We start from the raw sequence: 15,917 nt of genomic DNA, 5'->3' as shown, positions 1-15,917 counted from the left end.
ATCAGCAGAGACTCACGACTCGTCTTGGGGAGGCCTCCGTGCCCTCTCTGAGGCTTCAGGTCCTTAAATCATAAAATGGGGCTTCCCCTTGGCCTGAAGCCAGGGACACATGGGGGGCATCTGAGGAGAGAGTCTCGGGTGGGAGCGGGGGACTGAGCAGGCAAGAAGGTGACTCTGAAGGGAGTTCTTTCTTCCTGCTTCTCTCCATGAGGAAAGATGGTGTCCTGGGGCTGGAAGGAGGGAAATAATGAAGCTGGAGGACGGGCCTCCAGGAGCCCACAGCCTTGAGTTAGAGATGCCACAAAATGTAGAGGAGAGCCATGTGCAATAGTGCATGCAACCCAGACACGCATATGCACACACACTGTCAGCTGGCCAGCACATCACACAGACGGGCACTCACATAACACATCCACACAAAGACAGAAGCACGCTCCACACATGCCATGCACACAAGCGCATCAACACAGACGTGTGCCAGATATGTGCACAAATGCACAAGCCTCCCCACATTAGGGGAAGGTGGGCAATGTGGGGAAGGTTCTGGAAGAGGAGAGACATGGCAACAAATGAGGGAACGGAATTCTGAGTGTGGGGATGGACACGGGTGTGAAGAGGGAAGTCGGAGAGAGAGAAGAGGGGAGGCAGTGCCATGACATGGGCTCTGGTCAGCCTGGACCACAACCCACTCTGGACCAAGGCTCCCTGCCAAGCGAAAGCCCAGCCTTGCAGATCCTCAGGGGCCTGGCCCACCTTGAGAGGAGGTGGGAAGGGAGGTACCCAAGGTCGGGGAGAATGGGATTAGGAAGGGGCCAGCAGTTAAGGACGGGCTGGGGGCCAGAGGAGAAGGGGGCAGGAGACGGGAAGGAGGGATGAGGAAAAGATGCAGAGGTGTCTGGGAAGGGCTGGCCAGGGTGTCATTCAGCCGCTGGGACCAATCTTCCTGGAATATTATTTTCCGTGTGGTTTGTGGATTTGCATTGTTTGGAGAAGGGGATGCTTCTCTCCAAGGGAAGCTGGGATAAGATAGGCCACAGCCCCCCCCCCTCGGCCTGGACCCCACCCACCCCCACGCCCTGACTTCAGGACTTTGGGGCTTGTGTCTTTCTCTCCTGGCTTTCTGCCTCCTGCGTTAGCTGCCAGAGTGGAGTTGCGAATTCAGATGCTTTAAGAGAGGCAGAAACCCAAAAGAATAAAGCAGCAGGTTCCCCAGCAGAGAGGAGCAGGCCTGTGGTGAGGGAGAGAGCGCACCCCCGCCAAAAGATGTTCAAGTCCACCCCAAAGCCATCCTGGGAGCTTCGGGCCTGGGGCGCTAGACCAGCCTAGCGCCTGTGATTCTGCCTTTCTGGCAGCAGAGGGCAGAAGACCAAGAGACCCCCTGGGCACAGAGAACATACAGGTGACTAGGGCGAGGACAGGGTCCACTGCTCCTCCAAGCTACTAGCCCGAGCCCCCTGGTTAGAGGACTGCGGGTGCACATGGCTGGTAGGGGGTTTCCTGGGAGAAGGCGGAGCTGTGTGCCCACAGGCCTGGTCCTGGGTCCCCTGGAGTCTCAGCATCCAATGGGGAGTGTCTTCTTCCCACCTCCAAGGCCTCCACAGAAGACTGCTCACGCAAGACCTGGAAGGGGAGGCTGCAGCGGCCCACTGCCTTGCTGACCCCGACGGAGCCAGCAGCAACCATGGCCACGGGGGCTGAGCAGGCCTCACACGGGGCCAAAGAGTTCAAGGGCCTTGCAGCTACCCGTTTCGTAGCGTCGTCAGGCCCGGGTGCTGGGTCTCAGAGGTGAGGGCCGGGAGTGGGGTGCTGGGTTTGGGATAAGCCTGCCTGGCCCTGTCACCTCTGCAGCAGCTGCAAAGGACTTTCAATCTCTTTCCCCGAGGCAGCTTTGCAGACAAGGACCCGCTACTACTGACATCCCGGCAGCTGTCAGGTGAGGGCCCTTGGCTGGGAGCAGGGAGAAAAAGTAGGGGGTGCTCAGAGCAGAACTGCAAGGGGTTGCCTGCCCAGCGGCTGAGGTCACTGCGAGAAATAGTGGTTGTATTGTACCCTTCTCTCCGTGCCAGTCTAATTTGCTCATCTCTTCAACCCCAGGGCCCACTGGGGTGTGTGTGTGTGTGTGTGTGTGTGTGTGCGTGCGCGCGCGCGCGCATGTGTATGTGTGTAAGATGAATTGGTGGATAGGAAGGTATTGGGATGGTTGGTAAGTGGATGGATGGATGGGTGGATGAATGAACAGGATACTGGGAGAAATAATTGGGAAAAAAGTCCCCTACCCCTGGAACCTGGGGCTGTGGGAGTTGGGGTAAAAGAAACCCCTTTCACAATCTGGGGACCCTGTTGCCCCCAACGATCATGCCTTGATACTGGCAGAGGTCCCTCAAAACAGAATCATTTTATTCATCAATAATTTGCTGTGCCTGCTACTTCCAGGTGCCAGCAGGCTCCTGCAGCCTCGATGCTCCGTAGCTCCAGGGCCAGACCGCCGGGGCCCCAAGCCTAGCATTGCCCCTGCTGGTGCCGTGGCCTTGGACATGAGTTTTTAACGTTCTTCATACAAACTTGTCCGAACGTGAGTTTTGGACATGGTCACTAAACAAGTGCCAACACACAGCAGCCGCTATCCTCTGTATTATGTGTGCGGTTCACGTTGCTGCCTGCCCCTCTACCTGCCCCCCGTATTCCAGGATATCTTCAGACTGTCAGCTCCCGCCCAGCAGCCCTGTGGACGTGCGCAGCATGAGAGCCGCCCCGTGGGCCTGTTTCCTGGGCCCCAACCCGCCCCAGGCCAGAGACAAGTGGCTTCCTGTCCAGTTTTGGTTTCCACTGTGGGATGGAAGGAGGGGAGGCGGTGTCTAGGGCGCTGCCCCACTTTTCTCCCTCAAGCTGCTTCTCCGAGAAGCAGCGGGCTCTGCGGCTGAGCCAGGCTGCCAGGGCAGGTCCTGCGGCCCAGGCTGCACAGCGCGGTCACCGGGGCCTCCCCTCTGCTGCCAGCCCAGCGGCTCAGCGGCCTTCCCCACGCCAAGCTGGCAGACTCACAAAGCGGGTGCCCCCCTTTGGGACCCGGGGGAAGAGGGACTCTCACTCAGGACCTGCTCTCAGGACGGGCCCCTCCTTTTCCTCCTCCGGCTTCCCCACCCAGGTCTGAGCAGCCCCTCCTCTCAGACACCTGGCCCCGAGTTCCTAAATCCGACTTCCCCAGCCCTGCCCCTCCGGCCACCCCAAGCTGGGGACTAACCGGGGGCCAAGCAGCCCAGGCAAAGGCCCGGGAAGGAGGGGGCCGGGGCGAGGCGGGAGAGTAGGGGCGGGGCAGGCAGGTGGGGTGCGACCAGCGGGGAGGGGAGGAGCAGGCGAAGAGAGTCGGAGCAGGAGTCCTAGAAACGGGGTGGGCTGGCGGAGATGGAGGCCGGATGGGCTGGGGTGCAATCGGAGGGCACTCATGGACGCGGCTAAGGATGCCGCAGGATCCCCAGCTAGGAACAGGACTGGTGGAACCCCTCGACGCTGGTCCCGCCCCCCAACTCTAGTGCCGAAGCCACCCCTTCCCCTCCGCCAGCCGCCAGAGCGGTTGGCAGACACCTGCTGTGAAGGACTTGTACCAGCAAAGCGTTGGCTGCAGGAGACAGGCTGCTGTGGGGGGCACGGAGCGGACGCAGACCTCTTGCAAACATCTTTATTAATCTTGTATAAAAATAAGGTCCGTGGAGAGTCCCCGGATGGGGGCCGGAGGGGGGGCGAGGTTGCACTTTATAAGTTACCGGCCAGGCTCCCGCTGAGGCTAAGTACAGTATGGCTATTGGGGGGAGGAGGGCGCTGCGAGCAGCATTTGGGGGGCGGGCCGGCGATACTGACCCCTGTAGCAAGATGAGAGTGCGCCTGCCCATCTGGGAGAGCCCCTGGCTGGGGCCAGCGGCAGAAGGGCTGCCCGGCCCAGCCGAGCTGAGGACCCCCTCCTTGAGCCCTGTCTTGCCCCTCCCCCATCCCCAGAGTCCATCTGCGGAAATGGGGGCTACAGCGAGAGGTCCGAGGTGACCTGCAGGGGGGGTCCCGGGGGTCTCCGGCGGGCGCTGCGGCGGCCTGTGTCCGAGCGGATGTAGGGCTGGTTCCGCAGGTCTAGCAGAGAGGAGACAGACGCAGTTACCCTTCAGGAGTCTGCACGGGGCACACGCCTTACCCTCCTGGGGACCAGGTGGTATACATGTGGGAAGGGCCTGTCTATGTTTATCAGACCCCCTCAAACACATCCCAGCATGCGGGTTCCAGGAGAGGGCAGCAGCACTCATTCCCCACCCCCCCAGGGCCCCCAGGGCTATGGGCAGCCCCAGGAATCGGAGGCCAGGCCGTGGGAGGTACCTGAGGGCTAGAGGGGGATCTCCTCGCCCAGGCTGGCCTCACAGAGGAGCCTGGATGTCCGCTTGCCAGTGCGGGCCGTGAAGGGCACCGTCTTGAGCACTGAGGGTTATGGGGGAGGAGTGGGGAGAGAAAGGGAAAAGGAAAAAGACAGAAAAAGTAGCAAAGAGGCAGTGAGGCAGCCAGACCCCCAAGGTGGGAGGTGGATGGAGGACAGCATAGAAGGGCAGACGGAGGAGGAGACAGGCCTGGCCAAGCCCTCACCTGTGATGATGTCTTCAATGGCCCCATCGCGGTCACTCTCATAGATGAGTGGCTCCTTCTGCTGCTTCCGTTTCAGCTCGGAGATGAGGTCCATCTGTGGCCTCCGAGCCTTCGGTGGGGACTGGGGGGAGGGGAAGGGTATGTAGCTCCAGCTCCAGGATCCCCTCCCCCCAACACCACCACACCCTGTTTGGTGCCCTCCTGCCCCCAGCAAGCCCCCACTGCTGGCTGGAGCAGAAGGAACCCCTTCCCATCCCAGGCTACTCACGGGGTCCATCAGTAAAAATGAGGGTGTGGAGGAGGGCCAGATCTTTGGGATGAGGACCCTACACATCCCTGCATGCCAGGGCCACGCTCAGGGGCAGCTGCCTACCTTGAGTGCTGGGGAGTCCCCTTTGCCTGGAGTTTCAGCGCCTGCCTCCTGAGCAGCCGCTTCTTTCTTCCACTGTTCCACCTCCTGCTCAGCTTTCTGAGGGGCCAAGGTTGGTCTCCATGAGCTGAGGCCTCCCTCACCCATCCCGCCCCCCAACAGAAGCAGCCCCACCCCTCCCACTGCCCACACGGGAGAGGCTGCAGAACCCGGCAGTGGTCCCAGCTGCCTACCAGGAACACACACCTTGTAGGCCTTGACGAAGCGACTGAAGAGGGTAAAGAACATGGAGGGGGACGTGGTCTTGGGGTTTTCTCCGAAGTATTCCACCACGGAGTCGTAGGCCTCCTGCAGACACAGCCTGTCAGCCCCATCGGTGTGGACCCCTCGAAGCCTGACCACGGCTCTGTCCCCCCATTAAGACACCAGCGACTTCATCTCTGCTCCTCCCGGCAGGTGGCCCCTCACTCCTACTCCATCCCCCAAGGTGTCCGCTCCCGTCCAAGCCTTGGCTACTCAACCCCACCTAGGTTGCCCCGCTTACCCCCACCCCGCCCTCCCCATCTCCCGGGCCTGGCCAGCCCGGGCCCACCTGCGCTGTCTTGCTGTCTGCCAGCAGCTTATCCATGGTGGGGGAGTTGGCCCTCAGGAACTCCTTGAGCACCGCGCAGTCATCCTGCCGCACAAACTCCCGCTGGGTCAACTCCAGGCCTCGCTGCAGGGCACGCACGTCCCCGAGGATGCTGTCCAGGGACACTGGGGGACGGGGCAGTGGAGGGCAGGGAATCAGAGAGGCAGCATTCCCGTCCGATGACACCCTGTGGTCGCCTTGTTTTCTCCCAACCCGTATCAACCACCAGGGCTGAGCCGCTCCCCCAGCCCAAGGATGGGGGTACTGCCCACCCGTACCTGAGCCCGCCTTGTCCAGGAAGTGCAGGTCACTGTGGAAGCCTGTGAGCTGTGGATACTTCTCAGCAATGACCTTCACCAGGTAGTGCAGCAGCGTCTGCTTTCGGTCGGTCGACTTCATCTCCAGCAGCTGCAATGGGCTGTTGTAAGCCACAGGCCGCCAGCCCTCCCTCCTCTCCCAGTCCAGGGGACCCCTCCCCTCGCCCCTCACCGCATCCAGGCTCTGGAGCCGGAAGCCATAGGCTGCTCCACGCTTGCTGCTGTTCATGTAGTTGCCGAAGGCCAGGACGATCTAGGAGAGACGGAGAGCTCAGCAGGGCCATGAGCGGAGGAAACCCCTGAAGCATAAACTGCACAAGCAAAGGGGGCACAGAGCAAGCCCCACACTCAGCCCAGTCCTGCGTGGACCCCTGAGGGCCATGACACATGGACCTGCATGTGTACATGTTTGACACATGTGCACGGCTAACACCATGGCACACCCAATTTTGTCCTCTGTTATTTCTACCCAAAACTGTGCTGCCAACCTCTCTTCCTAGGCTGTGGAGTCGCCACCTTTCTAAAGGCCATTTCTACTGCTGCCCTGGACTCCATTGAGCAGATGTGGGTTCTGCTCATCACACAGTAACCCCAGGCAGGGTCTGAGGTGTGATGCTGTATGGGGGGAGGGCAGGGGGGGGGGGCAAAAGTAGGTTTATAGTTGTATCCACTTTTGAAAACAATAATTAATCTACACTAATAAAAGAGAAAAATGGTAATTGGCATACGACGATACCCTTTTCATTGGCTAATCAGGGCTATATGCAAATTAACTGCCAACTAAGATTGGCAGTTAACTGCCAACAAGATGGCGGTTAATTTGCATATGTAGGCACAATGCAGGGAGGCGAAAGGGAAAGCAGGAAGAAGCCCCCTGCCACTGACAGTGATCGGAAACCCAGGGGGGAGCTAAGAGCTGGGGGGCAGGGCAAAGGCGGCCCTGGGGCTGCCTTTGCCCTGCCCCCCAGCCATGATCGGTGAATCAGGTGCCTTTTCCGCCCTGGCCAGTGATAGCAGGAAGTAGGGGTGGAGCCAGCGATAGGAGCTGGACACGGTCGAAGCTGGCAGTCCCGGGAGCTAGGGGTCCCTTGCCTGGGCCTAAAGCGGAGCCCACGATTGCGGGGCCACTGCAGCTGCGGGTCCCCGCTGGCCGAGCCGGACGCCTCAGCCAGAGGCATCAGGCCTGGGCAGGGGCAGAGCCTGCAATCACGGGGAGCTGGGGGTCCCCTGCCCAGGCCTGACACCTCTGCCGGAGGCCTCAGGCCTGGTCAAGGGGCCGATCCGGTGATTGGTGATCGGAGGGTGATGAGGGTCAACTCCTCTGGCCGAGGCATCAGGCCTGGGCAGGAGGCTGAGCCGGGGATTGGGGGGATATGATGGTCCCCTTGCCCAGGCCTGAAGCCTGGGTCAGAGGCGTCAGGCTTGGGCGGGGGCCAGAGCCAGTGATCGGGGGGAGATGGGAGTCCCCTGTCCAAGCCTGACACCCCTAGCGGAGGCGTCAGGCCTGGGCAAGGGGCCGATCAGGTGATCAGAGGGTGATGGGGGTCTACGCCTCTGGCTGAGGCATCAGGCCTGGGCAAGGGGCAGAGCCAGCAATCGGAGGGGTCTGGGGGTCCCCTGCCCAGGCCTGATGCCTGGGCCAGAGGCATCAGGCCTGGGCTGGGGGCAGAACCAGTGATGGGGGGAAATGAGGGTCCCCTGCCCAGGCCTGACACCTCTGTCAGAGGCGTCAGGCCTGGGCAAGGGGCCGATCCTGCGATTAGAGGGTGATGGGGGTCAACGCCTGAGGGCTCCCAGTATGTGAGAGGGGGCAGGCTGGGCTGAGGGACACTCCCCCCCCCACACACACACACACACACCCAGTGCACGAATTTCGTGCACCGGGCCCCTAGTAAATAATAATACAAGAAGAGCCCAGCTGGTGTAGCTCAGTGGTTGAGCGTCGAACTATGAACCAGGAGGTCACGGTTCGATTCCTGCAAATGCTCAGGTTGCAGGCTCAATCCCCAGTAGGGGGTGTGCATGAGGCAGCCAATCAATGATTCTCTCTCATCATTGATGTTTCTATCCCTCCCTCTCCCTTCCTCTCTGAAATCAATAAAAACATATTTTAAGAATAAACTCTGAGAGTTTATTCTTTTGCCCCATCCTGTGCATGGCCCTCACTCTCACCCTGAGCCTGTATGTGAGAGGTGGGAACATTATATTTGTTGCATCCTAGGTGTGCAGGACAGGGCCTGAGTCTCCCCCTAATAAGACCTAGAACAGGCAAGGAGTCAAGGGTGGACCCTACCTCCCAGGCCCTTGCCCTGGCATCTTACTCACCTCCAGGATCTGGCGGAGTTTGTCAGACGACTTAATGGACATTGAGGCTGCAATGACGGCATTCAGTTGCTGGGGATGGGATGGAGGAGGCAAGGTAAATTGGGGCTGTGTGTGGGGGGGGGGGGGACAAGCCTACAGAAGGCTCAAATACTCCCAAATGTCCTCCTGGAGCCCAGGCTTGGGGAGGCCCTCACCCCATCCTCACCCCAGGCCACACCCACACCACTCTGCCTGCCCCGCCCACACCGGCATGAGCAGCTGGACGGTATCCGGGAAGTTGCCCATGAAGGTTAGCGCGGCCATGCGCTCCTGCAGGCGCGGGATGCGGCTGAAGCGCAGCATGAACTGGTCCTCCTCTGACAGCTCCTCCATCGGCCGCTGCTCCCGCTCGAAGCGGGCAATGAGGGTGCGCTCATACTCCGTGGGCAGGAAGCGGGTCAGCAGCTCCAGGAAGTCCAGGCTAAGGGCCTGGAGGTCGTACCTGGAGGCAGAGGGGTAGGCATTGCTCCATACCCACCAGTTCTCGAGAGCAGGATATCCCCTCCCCTTCCTTGATTGAGTAAATGAACTTCAGTATTTCACATTTGCCAACAGCTTCGGGGAACAAGAGGTAGAAGTCAAGTTGGCAGCTGGAAAGCCCAGGGTCCGCATCAAACATCAGTGGCAAATGTCCAGCTGTAAGTGCCTGAGCCTGAGTACCCACAGCTGGGCAAGGAGGCGGAGGGGGTGGGGGGAGAAGTGGGGGGAATGGGAACATCTCAATCTGGCATGAACTCACAGTATGGCCTCAGTTTCTCCATCTGAAAATGGGAACAAGGTTCGCCCCCTACTGCCTGACTAGGGTTGATATGAAGCTTGGTGGGCTCTGTCCCATAGTTGGGGCTCTTTTACTAGGATCTGCCTAAGCACTGGCCAGCAGAAGGGCTGGGATGCCCACAAGCCCCAGGCAGAGGTACTCACGTCTCGATGGCCTGGCAGATGCGGTCTGCTCCCAGGTTGCCCTTGCGCAGGGTGATGGCCAGGTTCTTGGCCCTGTTGGCTTCAATGAGTGTGGCTTTGCTGGGGGCCTTCTGGGCTGCCTTACCCTTGAGAGCACTGAGGTCCAGGCTGGGACCTTGGGACTTCGTCTTGAACTGCTCCTCAAAGTCACTCATGTCCAGTTCCTGAGGGCACAGGGAGAGGAGGTGGGGCCGGGTGGGCTGGGGTCTCGTGCATTCCTGGCTGAGCACCGTGCTCATTGCTTGAGCCCCTATCCAGCCCTGACCTGGCCACTGGCAGAGAAAGAAACAAGCCAGTAATTCAGCTTGACCACAGGCTCTGATGGGAGACACGGGGGAAGCTCAGGGAGCACTGAGGAGAAGGAGGAGGAGGAGGAGGAGGAGGAGCAGTACCTAACCCAGGGGACCCAGACTCCAAGAAGTAAGAGATGAAGGAAGAGCTGAATTGGCCAGGGGGGAAGGAAGGGCATTCCAGGGATGAGGAACAGCTTGAGCAATGGCCTGGAGGCCAGAGAACACAAGCCTTTGGAAAAACCGAAAGTGGACCTGGCCCGCATGGCTCAGTGGTTGAGCGTCAACCTATGAACCAGGAGGTTGCAGGTTCGATTCCCAATCAGGACACATGCCCGGTTGTGGTTGTGGGCTTGATCCCCAGTAGGGGACGTGCAGGAGGCAGCCTATTAATGATTCTCTCTCATCATTGATGTTTCCATCTCTCTCACCCTTGCCCTCCTTCTCTGAAATCAATAAAAATATTTTTTTAAAAAACAAACAAAAACCAACACTGAAAGGGGATTGGAAGGACTGAAGCCCTGGCTGTTTGTGGGAAGGTGGTGGAGAGGGGTCTCAAAAGAGGGGAGAGAGGCCGGACTGGGGGGCGGGCTGTGCCCTTCTTCAGGGACGGGAGGGAACGCCTCCGGGGAGGAAGGGGGCGCTGCCCACTAGAGTCACGAACCCAGTTTGGCTGAATGCCCATCTCTGGGCCACCACGTCCTCATCTGTGAAATGGGGCGGAGGTGGCCACTCCTCGTGCCCAGCATGATCCGGGCAAGTCCCTTCCTTCTCCGGTGCCCGCACCGCAGCCAGCGCGGCCACTCACCTGCAGCACCTTCTCATCATTGAGCTCAGTGAAGACAGTGCCCGTGATCTGGCTGGGTTTCAGGGCGACCCAGTTTAAGAGGGGCATTCTGAACTTGGTCTGGATGGGTTTCTTGGCCTTTACTCCTGGGACAGGGAGGGAATGGTGAGAACGGGGGCCACGGAGGGCGGGGTGGCTGGAGGGAGCCGGGTTCGGCGAGGCCTGACAGGGCGGGCAGGGGGTGGTAGGAGAGGTGCTTGGAGGACACTGAGGCCAAGGTCCCACCCTCCAGCTGCCCCAGCCCTGGGTGGTCCACTTACCTGGGCCCATCTCTGGGCCCGGCTCCGCAAGGGCACCAGAGAGACCTCCGGGAGGCGGCGGGGGTGGGGGAGGCACCAGCCCATCTGGGCCAGGCGGCGGCGGCGGCGGCGGCGGCGGGGGCGGCAGGACTCCGGGCAGCGGCGGGGGCGGGGGCGGGGGCTCCGCGCTGCCGGGGAGGGGCGGGGCCCGGGGGGGCTCCGCGAGCGGGGCTTCCTGCTGGGAGGGGAGGCCGGGCAGCGGGGGCGGCGGGGGCGGGGCTGCTGCTCCGGGAACCGGCTCTGCCGAGGGTGGGAGAGAGCCGAGGATGAGGACGGGGAGGGGAGGGTGTCCTGGTCCCGCTACCGTGGTCTGGTCTCCGCCTCCCCGCCGTGCGCACGCGCACTGGTCCCATTTCCCACGCATCCGCCTCTACCTGAGCTGCACCCGCAGCCAAACCCTACCTCTCCCCCCTCCCGCCCCCATCCCGCCCCGCTCTTCCGGCCGGTGTCCTTAGGCTGCCTCTCCAGGCCCTGGTCCCCCCACCCCACCCCACCCCACCCCACCCGGCTTGGAGATCGGCGCACCTGGGCTGGGGGAGCTGCTGGGCACTCCCAGAGTCGGGGCATCACCGCCGCTTGGAGTTGCCACGGCGACGGGGAGGATCTCGATGGAGACAGCATCCCCGGGTCCCCGCAGGATACGGATTAACCCCTTCTCCTCCAGCTCCTCCACCTTCAGCTCTAGAGCCGAGGGCCTTGCCGAGGCCGGGGCAGGCCCTTTCTCAGGCTCGGGTGGACGCCTGGGGACGCCCATGGCCGTGGAATCGCTGAAGCGCTCCTGCAAGCCCCAGGGGAGGGGTCAGTGCCCACCCCCAGGCCTGTCGCCGAGCCCCATCGCCTTGCCAGGGCGGAGGGAGGGATAACGTCTAGAAGCCCCGACTGGTCTGTTCTGGGGAACCCAGACGCCCCCTAGCCGGGCCCGGCCCCAGCCTCACCCGCATGGTCTCCAGCTCCTTCCGGGCCTGGCTGAGCTGCTTCTCCAGCTCGGCGATCTTAGCCATGGACTCGTTCTCCGCGTCCCGAAGCCGCTCTGTCAGCTGTGGCGGCGGCACATGGTGAGTTCCCACCCGCACCCAGGCACTGGCACCACTGGCGAGGGGGCGGCATCAGGCATGGCCGTCTGGAGAGCTGGGGGCGGCTTCCTGACGCACAGCCCAAGGTGTTGGGTGGGCCGAGCCTGGCACTTGAACCCAAGTGGGTGAGGCACTGAGGGCGCTAAATTTCTCTGGGAAGGGGGATCCAAGGCCCCACTAATGGGGGAGGTAGGTGAAGAGGAAACCAAGCTGGGAGGGGCCTTAGGCTGGACGGTCCCCCAAGTCAGGGCCTGGGGTCTGGGCACTGGGAGAGGAGGGGGCCTGTCGTCCCCAGAGGCCCCCCACAGTGTAGGAGCTCAGTGAACACTCACTGAGAAAGACACCCAGAGGATTGAGGATGTAGGTTCAGGTACAACTCAGGAGCCAGGCAGCCATGCCCAGTTCACTCCTAGAACCAGTGTTAAGCCCAGCGCCTGATGCCGCTGTGGGGACCTGTGGGCCTACTATGTTCCGGGCCACGTTCAGGAGCGGCTCTCACCAGGGTCACCTGCTCCTGCAGCTCCTCCATGTGCTCCAGCACGGCGTTCTTCGTCTCCGTGTCCTCCAGCAGCACGCCCACATCGAACACGTTGTCCAGGTACGCCTGGATCTGCACCTGCAGCTTGTCGCTCTCTGTGACCCGCAGCCTCTGTCTCCCAGAGGGAAAGGCGGGTGAGGCCTGGTGTGAGGGGTCTTTCCAATACCACCCCATCACCACCAGAGCCCAGAGGAAGGGGCCGGAGCCCTAGCCTGCTTTTTTCCCTTGATTCTTTTTTCTTTGAGTTTTTGTTTGTTTGTTTGTTTTTAGATAGAAAGAAGGGGAGATAGAAACATCGGTAAGAGAGAAACATCATTGAGCAGCTGCCTCCTGCATGCCCCCCACTGGGGATCAAGCCTACAACCCCAGCATGTGCCCTGACCTGGAATCAAACTGGTGACCTCTTGGTTCATGAGTCGATGCTCAACCACTGAGCCACACTGGCCGGGCTCCTTTATTCTTTATTGAGATATAATTCACTATTTTAAACTGTACAGCTCAGGAGTTCTTAGTATAGTCACAAGGCTGTGCAACCATTATTGCTATCTAATTCCAGAACCCTGTCCCCATTAGCAGCCACTCCACTCCCCATTCCCTCCTCCCCGGCCCCTGCCAACCAACCACCAATCCACTTTCTACTTCTATGGACTTACCTATTCTGGACATTTTCTATAAAAGCATCATACACTATGTGGTGTTTTGTGTCTGACTTCTTTCACTTATCATAACGTTTTCAAGGCTCTGTGTTGTAGTATGGCTCAGTATTTCATTCCTTTGTGACTGAATAATATTCCCTTGTGTAGAAATAGCACCCTAGCCTGCTGCTAGTCATGGTTTAATCAATCTGATCCCAAAGGCCCTCCCCTACGAAGCCTCCCAAGGAATTCGAGAAGAAAGCTGCAGCTTCTCTGCTCAGGCCAGGAAGCACCAGGCCCCCTGTCCGCCTTCCCCAGGGAAAGGACCTGCCATGGCCGGGCCCATCCGGTGTGCGCCCGCTCTCGCTTTGGCCCAGTCTCTCTGCACTCCCCATTGTGTGCTCCGGGAGCCAGACCCAGGGCCACCTAAAGCCTGTTCTCGTGCCTGGCTCCATGGAGTGGGTGTCTATTATGTGGCAGATGCCATCCTATTGAGAGTCATTATTATCGCTAAGATTCTCCTATTTTACAGATGGGAAGACTGAGACTCAGAGAGAAGAGACCTATCCAAGGTCACATTGGCTAGGAAGTGACAGAGCCACGATTTGAACCCAAGCCTGCCTGACCCCAACACCCATGCTGCCAACCACTGAGCCATACTCCGGGCAAACAGTTAAGTCCGGGGGAGAGTGCAGGGCTCACCTCCAAGTACAGGTCCAGGCCCAGGTGGGTGAACTCATATTGCAGGAAGACTCGGAAGTTCATGTTCTCCACTGAGTGTACCACGATGTTGATGAATTGCATGCAGGCCACCTGGGGGGTGGGGGACATGAGCAGGTCTGTGATCCTCTGGGTGAGGGGTTCTCAGTGTCTTCTGCCCCCCACATACTCCCCAAGTCTGCCTCCCTCATTTCTCACTCCACTAACCCAGCTTTGTCCCTACCCATATTTCTCTCCGATGTCCCCTCCCTCCTGCCTCCCCCTCTCAAACATCTAACCCTCTCCCCCGCCCCCAACCATCAATCCTCATACTTTGCAGGGGCAGACACCCAGGCCCCTGGCCACACCTTGCATCTGAGAGTGGCCGAGCCCCAGCTGGGCCCCTGAGCTCACCATGAAGTCGATGTTGCTGTCTTCATTCCGGAAGTATTCCATCAGCTTTTCAAAGCGGTGCTGCTCCCCACACACCTGGGTGGGGACAATGGCTGTCACTGAGGCCCCAGTGCTACACCTCCTAAGCCATCTTCCAGCTGCTACAGGCTCCTCTCAAGTTAAATCTCAGTCAGGCCATGATTCTCTTCTGCTCAAAACCTCTCCTCCCCCTCGATCTCTCATAACCCTCCCCCTCACTCAGGCCGCACTGGCATCCTGGCACATCCCCACCTCAGGACATTTGCACTTCCTGATCCATCTGTCTGGTGTGCTCTTACCTGAGATAGCCGCCACGCCAAGTCCCTCACTTCCCTCGCAGCTCTGATCAAATCCCACCTTCTCAGGAGGCCTCCCTGACCACCCTGCCACCAGCTCCCCAACCCCTACGGCATCCCTCACTTTTTCCCCATAGCACTTAGCATTTTCTAACACACTATGTAATTTGCATATTTATTATGTTGTTTATTGTCTGCCTTTCCCTGCCGTATTTCTTTTGTTAACTGATCACTAATACATCTCGAGTGCCCACTCTGTGTCTGACACGTAGTAGGTGCTCAATAAATATTCCTGAAAGGTATGAAGGCCATGTGCTGACTTCTGCGTCGTATTCTCAAGCATTCACTTCTCATGAGCCAGTTAACCAGAGTCAGCAACTCTGAGACGTATGGACCAAGTCCAACTTGGATATGGCAAGGCTGAGGGTCAGAGGGTCAGCCGATGCTCATAGCTGTCCCTGTCACCCCAGGCAGTGCCCCTCCGTGACTCTACATCTTCTCTTCAGAGCTTCCCCATCCCAGACTGTCCCCACCCTGTGTTCCCCAAATGTCCACCTCACGTCCCCAACTTCCCCCAGCAGAGGCCACAACTGCCAGCAGGGCTCTAAGCAACACTAGAGGACAAGTACACCTTTGGAAGGGGGGAGCTCCAGTACCTCCTTGAAGTTGTCAAAGGCTGCGAGGATGATGTCGTGTCCTCCCCGCACCAGGCACACAGCCGCCAGCAGCTCCAGCACCAGAGCCTTGGTTCTGGGGAGACAGGTCAGGTTGTCCCTCAAGAACAGCAGGCCCAACGCAAAGGTGGACAGGGGCCTGGCTCATGACAGGCAGGGCAGCTGGGGAGGGGGGTGGAATGAGCCTGAGCAGTAGTCCTGAGAATGGGGGGACAGAGTAGGCAAGCAGTAAAGTAGCAGGAGAATCTAGATAGAGAAAGGCTAGGGGCCTGGACCTCACCTGGGGTTCTTGTTGTTGAGGCTCAGAGCAATCTCATTGACACAGGCTGGGTGGCTCATGACGAGGCTGAAGCCAGACTGGGGAGAGGGAAGAGGTCAGCTCCTCCAGGCAGACCCCCAGGACTGCCAGCACTTCTGGGATCGCCAGGGCCACACCACTGCCCTTGCGCTTAGGAAGTTCTTTATATCTACCCACAGCCCCTTCTGAGGCAGCCAAAGCCTGGCCCCTCTTTTTAAATACCTTTGTTCAAAAGTCAGTGTCAGGACTCAGCACCTTGGACAGGGAGTCCGCAAAGGCCGGCTGAGTGAGGGAGGACCCGCTTCACTTGTCACTCCTCCCAGTGACATAACCCAGAGCTGCTCTCCCCATGGGCCTGGTGACCAGCCTTTCTTGGTGGGTATGCCTAAGTCCCCACGTGAGACATACCCATGCCCGGGGTACTCTAGGGGACCTGACCTGGAAGGGGCAGGAGATGGTCGGCCTCAAGACCCTGAGCCAACAGCCCAGATGCCCAGGTCCTCCAGTGGAGGACAGGGTGGGGGCACAGTCGGTCCCAGCACCTCAGCGGCTTAGGCAGCCCCTGGTAAGGACTGGCCTG

At 59.8% G+C, this 15,917-nt stretch overlaps 1 protein-coding gene across 6 annotated transcripts in view; it reads right to left on the bottom strand.

Annotated features, from left to right (window-relative positions):
• Positions 1 to 3,659: 3,659 nt before the first annotated feature.
• Positions 3,660 to 15,917, bottom strand: part of FMNL1 (formin like 1) — a 29,080-nt gene continuing 16,822 nt past the window's right edge. For 3 of the 6 annotated variants that reach the window (XM_059670451.1, XM_059670447.1, XM_059670449.1), the window contains 20 exons: positions 15,320 to 15,396; positions 15,022 to 15,115; positions 14,052 to 14,126; positions 13,641 to 13,751; positions 12,265 to 12,414; positions 11,628 to 11,729; positions 11,218 to 11,470; positions 10,654 to 10,932; positions 10,355 to 10,479; positions 9,218 to 9,420; positions 8,504 to 8,738; positions 8,258 to 8,326; positions 6,105 to 6,185; positions 5,894 to 6,023; positions 5,577 to 5,740; positions 5,231 to 5,332; positions 4,988 to 5,083; positions 4,615 to 4,735; positions 4,354 to 4,452; positions 3,660 to 4,113 (listed from right to left, as the gene is read on the bottom strand). In XM_059670451.1, the coding sequence (XP_059526434.1) occupies positions 4,361 to 4,452; positions 4,615 to 4,735; positions 4,988 to 5,083; positions 5,231 to 5,332; positions 5,577 to 5,740; positions 5,894 to 6,023; positions 6,105 to 6,185; positions 8,258 to 8,326; positions 8,504 to 8,738; positions 9,218 to 9,420; positions 10,355 to 10,479; positions 10,654 to 10,932; positions 11,218 to 11,470; positions 11,628 to 11,729; positions 12,265 to 12,414; positions 13,641 to 13,751; positions 14,052 to 14,126; positions 15,022 to 15,115; positions 15,320 to 15,396 (2,559 nt within the window). In that variant the 3' untranslated portion in view covers positions 3,660 to 4,113; positions 4,354 to 4,360. The remainder of the gene's footprint in view (positions 4,114 to 4,353; positions 4,453 to 4,614; positions 4,736 to 4,987; positions 5,084 to 5,230; positions 5,333 to 5,576; positions 5,741 to 5,893; positions 6,024 to 6,104; positions 6,186 to 8,257; positions 8,327 to 8,503; positions 8,739 to 9,217; positions 9,421 to 10,354; positions 10,480 to 10,653; positions 10,933 to 11,217; positions 11,471 to 11,627; positions 11,730 to 12,264; positions 12,415 to 13,640; positions 13,752 to 14,051; positions 14,127 to 15,021; positions 15,116 to 15,319; positions 15,397 to 15,917) is intronic. The other 3 variants (XM_059670450.1, XM_059670446.1, XM_059670448.1) reach the window with 1 other exon arrangement.

This window comes from Myotis daubentonii, chromosome 16, assembly GCF_963259705.1.
Source record: "Myotis daubentonii chromosome 16, mMyoDau2.1, whole genome shotgun sequence".
Classification (NCBI taxonomy): Eukaryota; Metazoa; Chordata; class Mammalia; order Chiroptera; family Vespertilionidae; genus Myotis; species Myotis daubentonii.
This window is presented reverse-complemented; position numbering and strand designations above follow the sequence as displayed.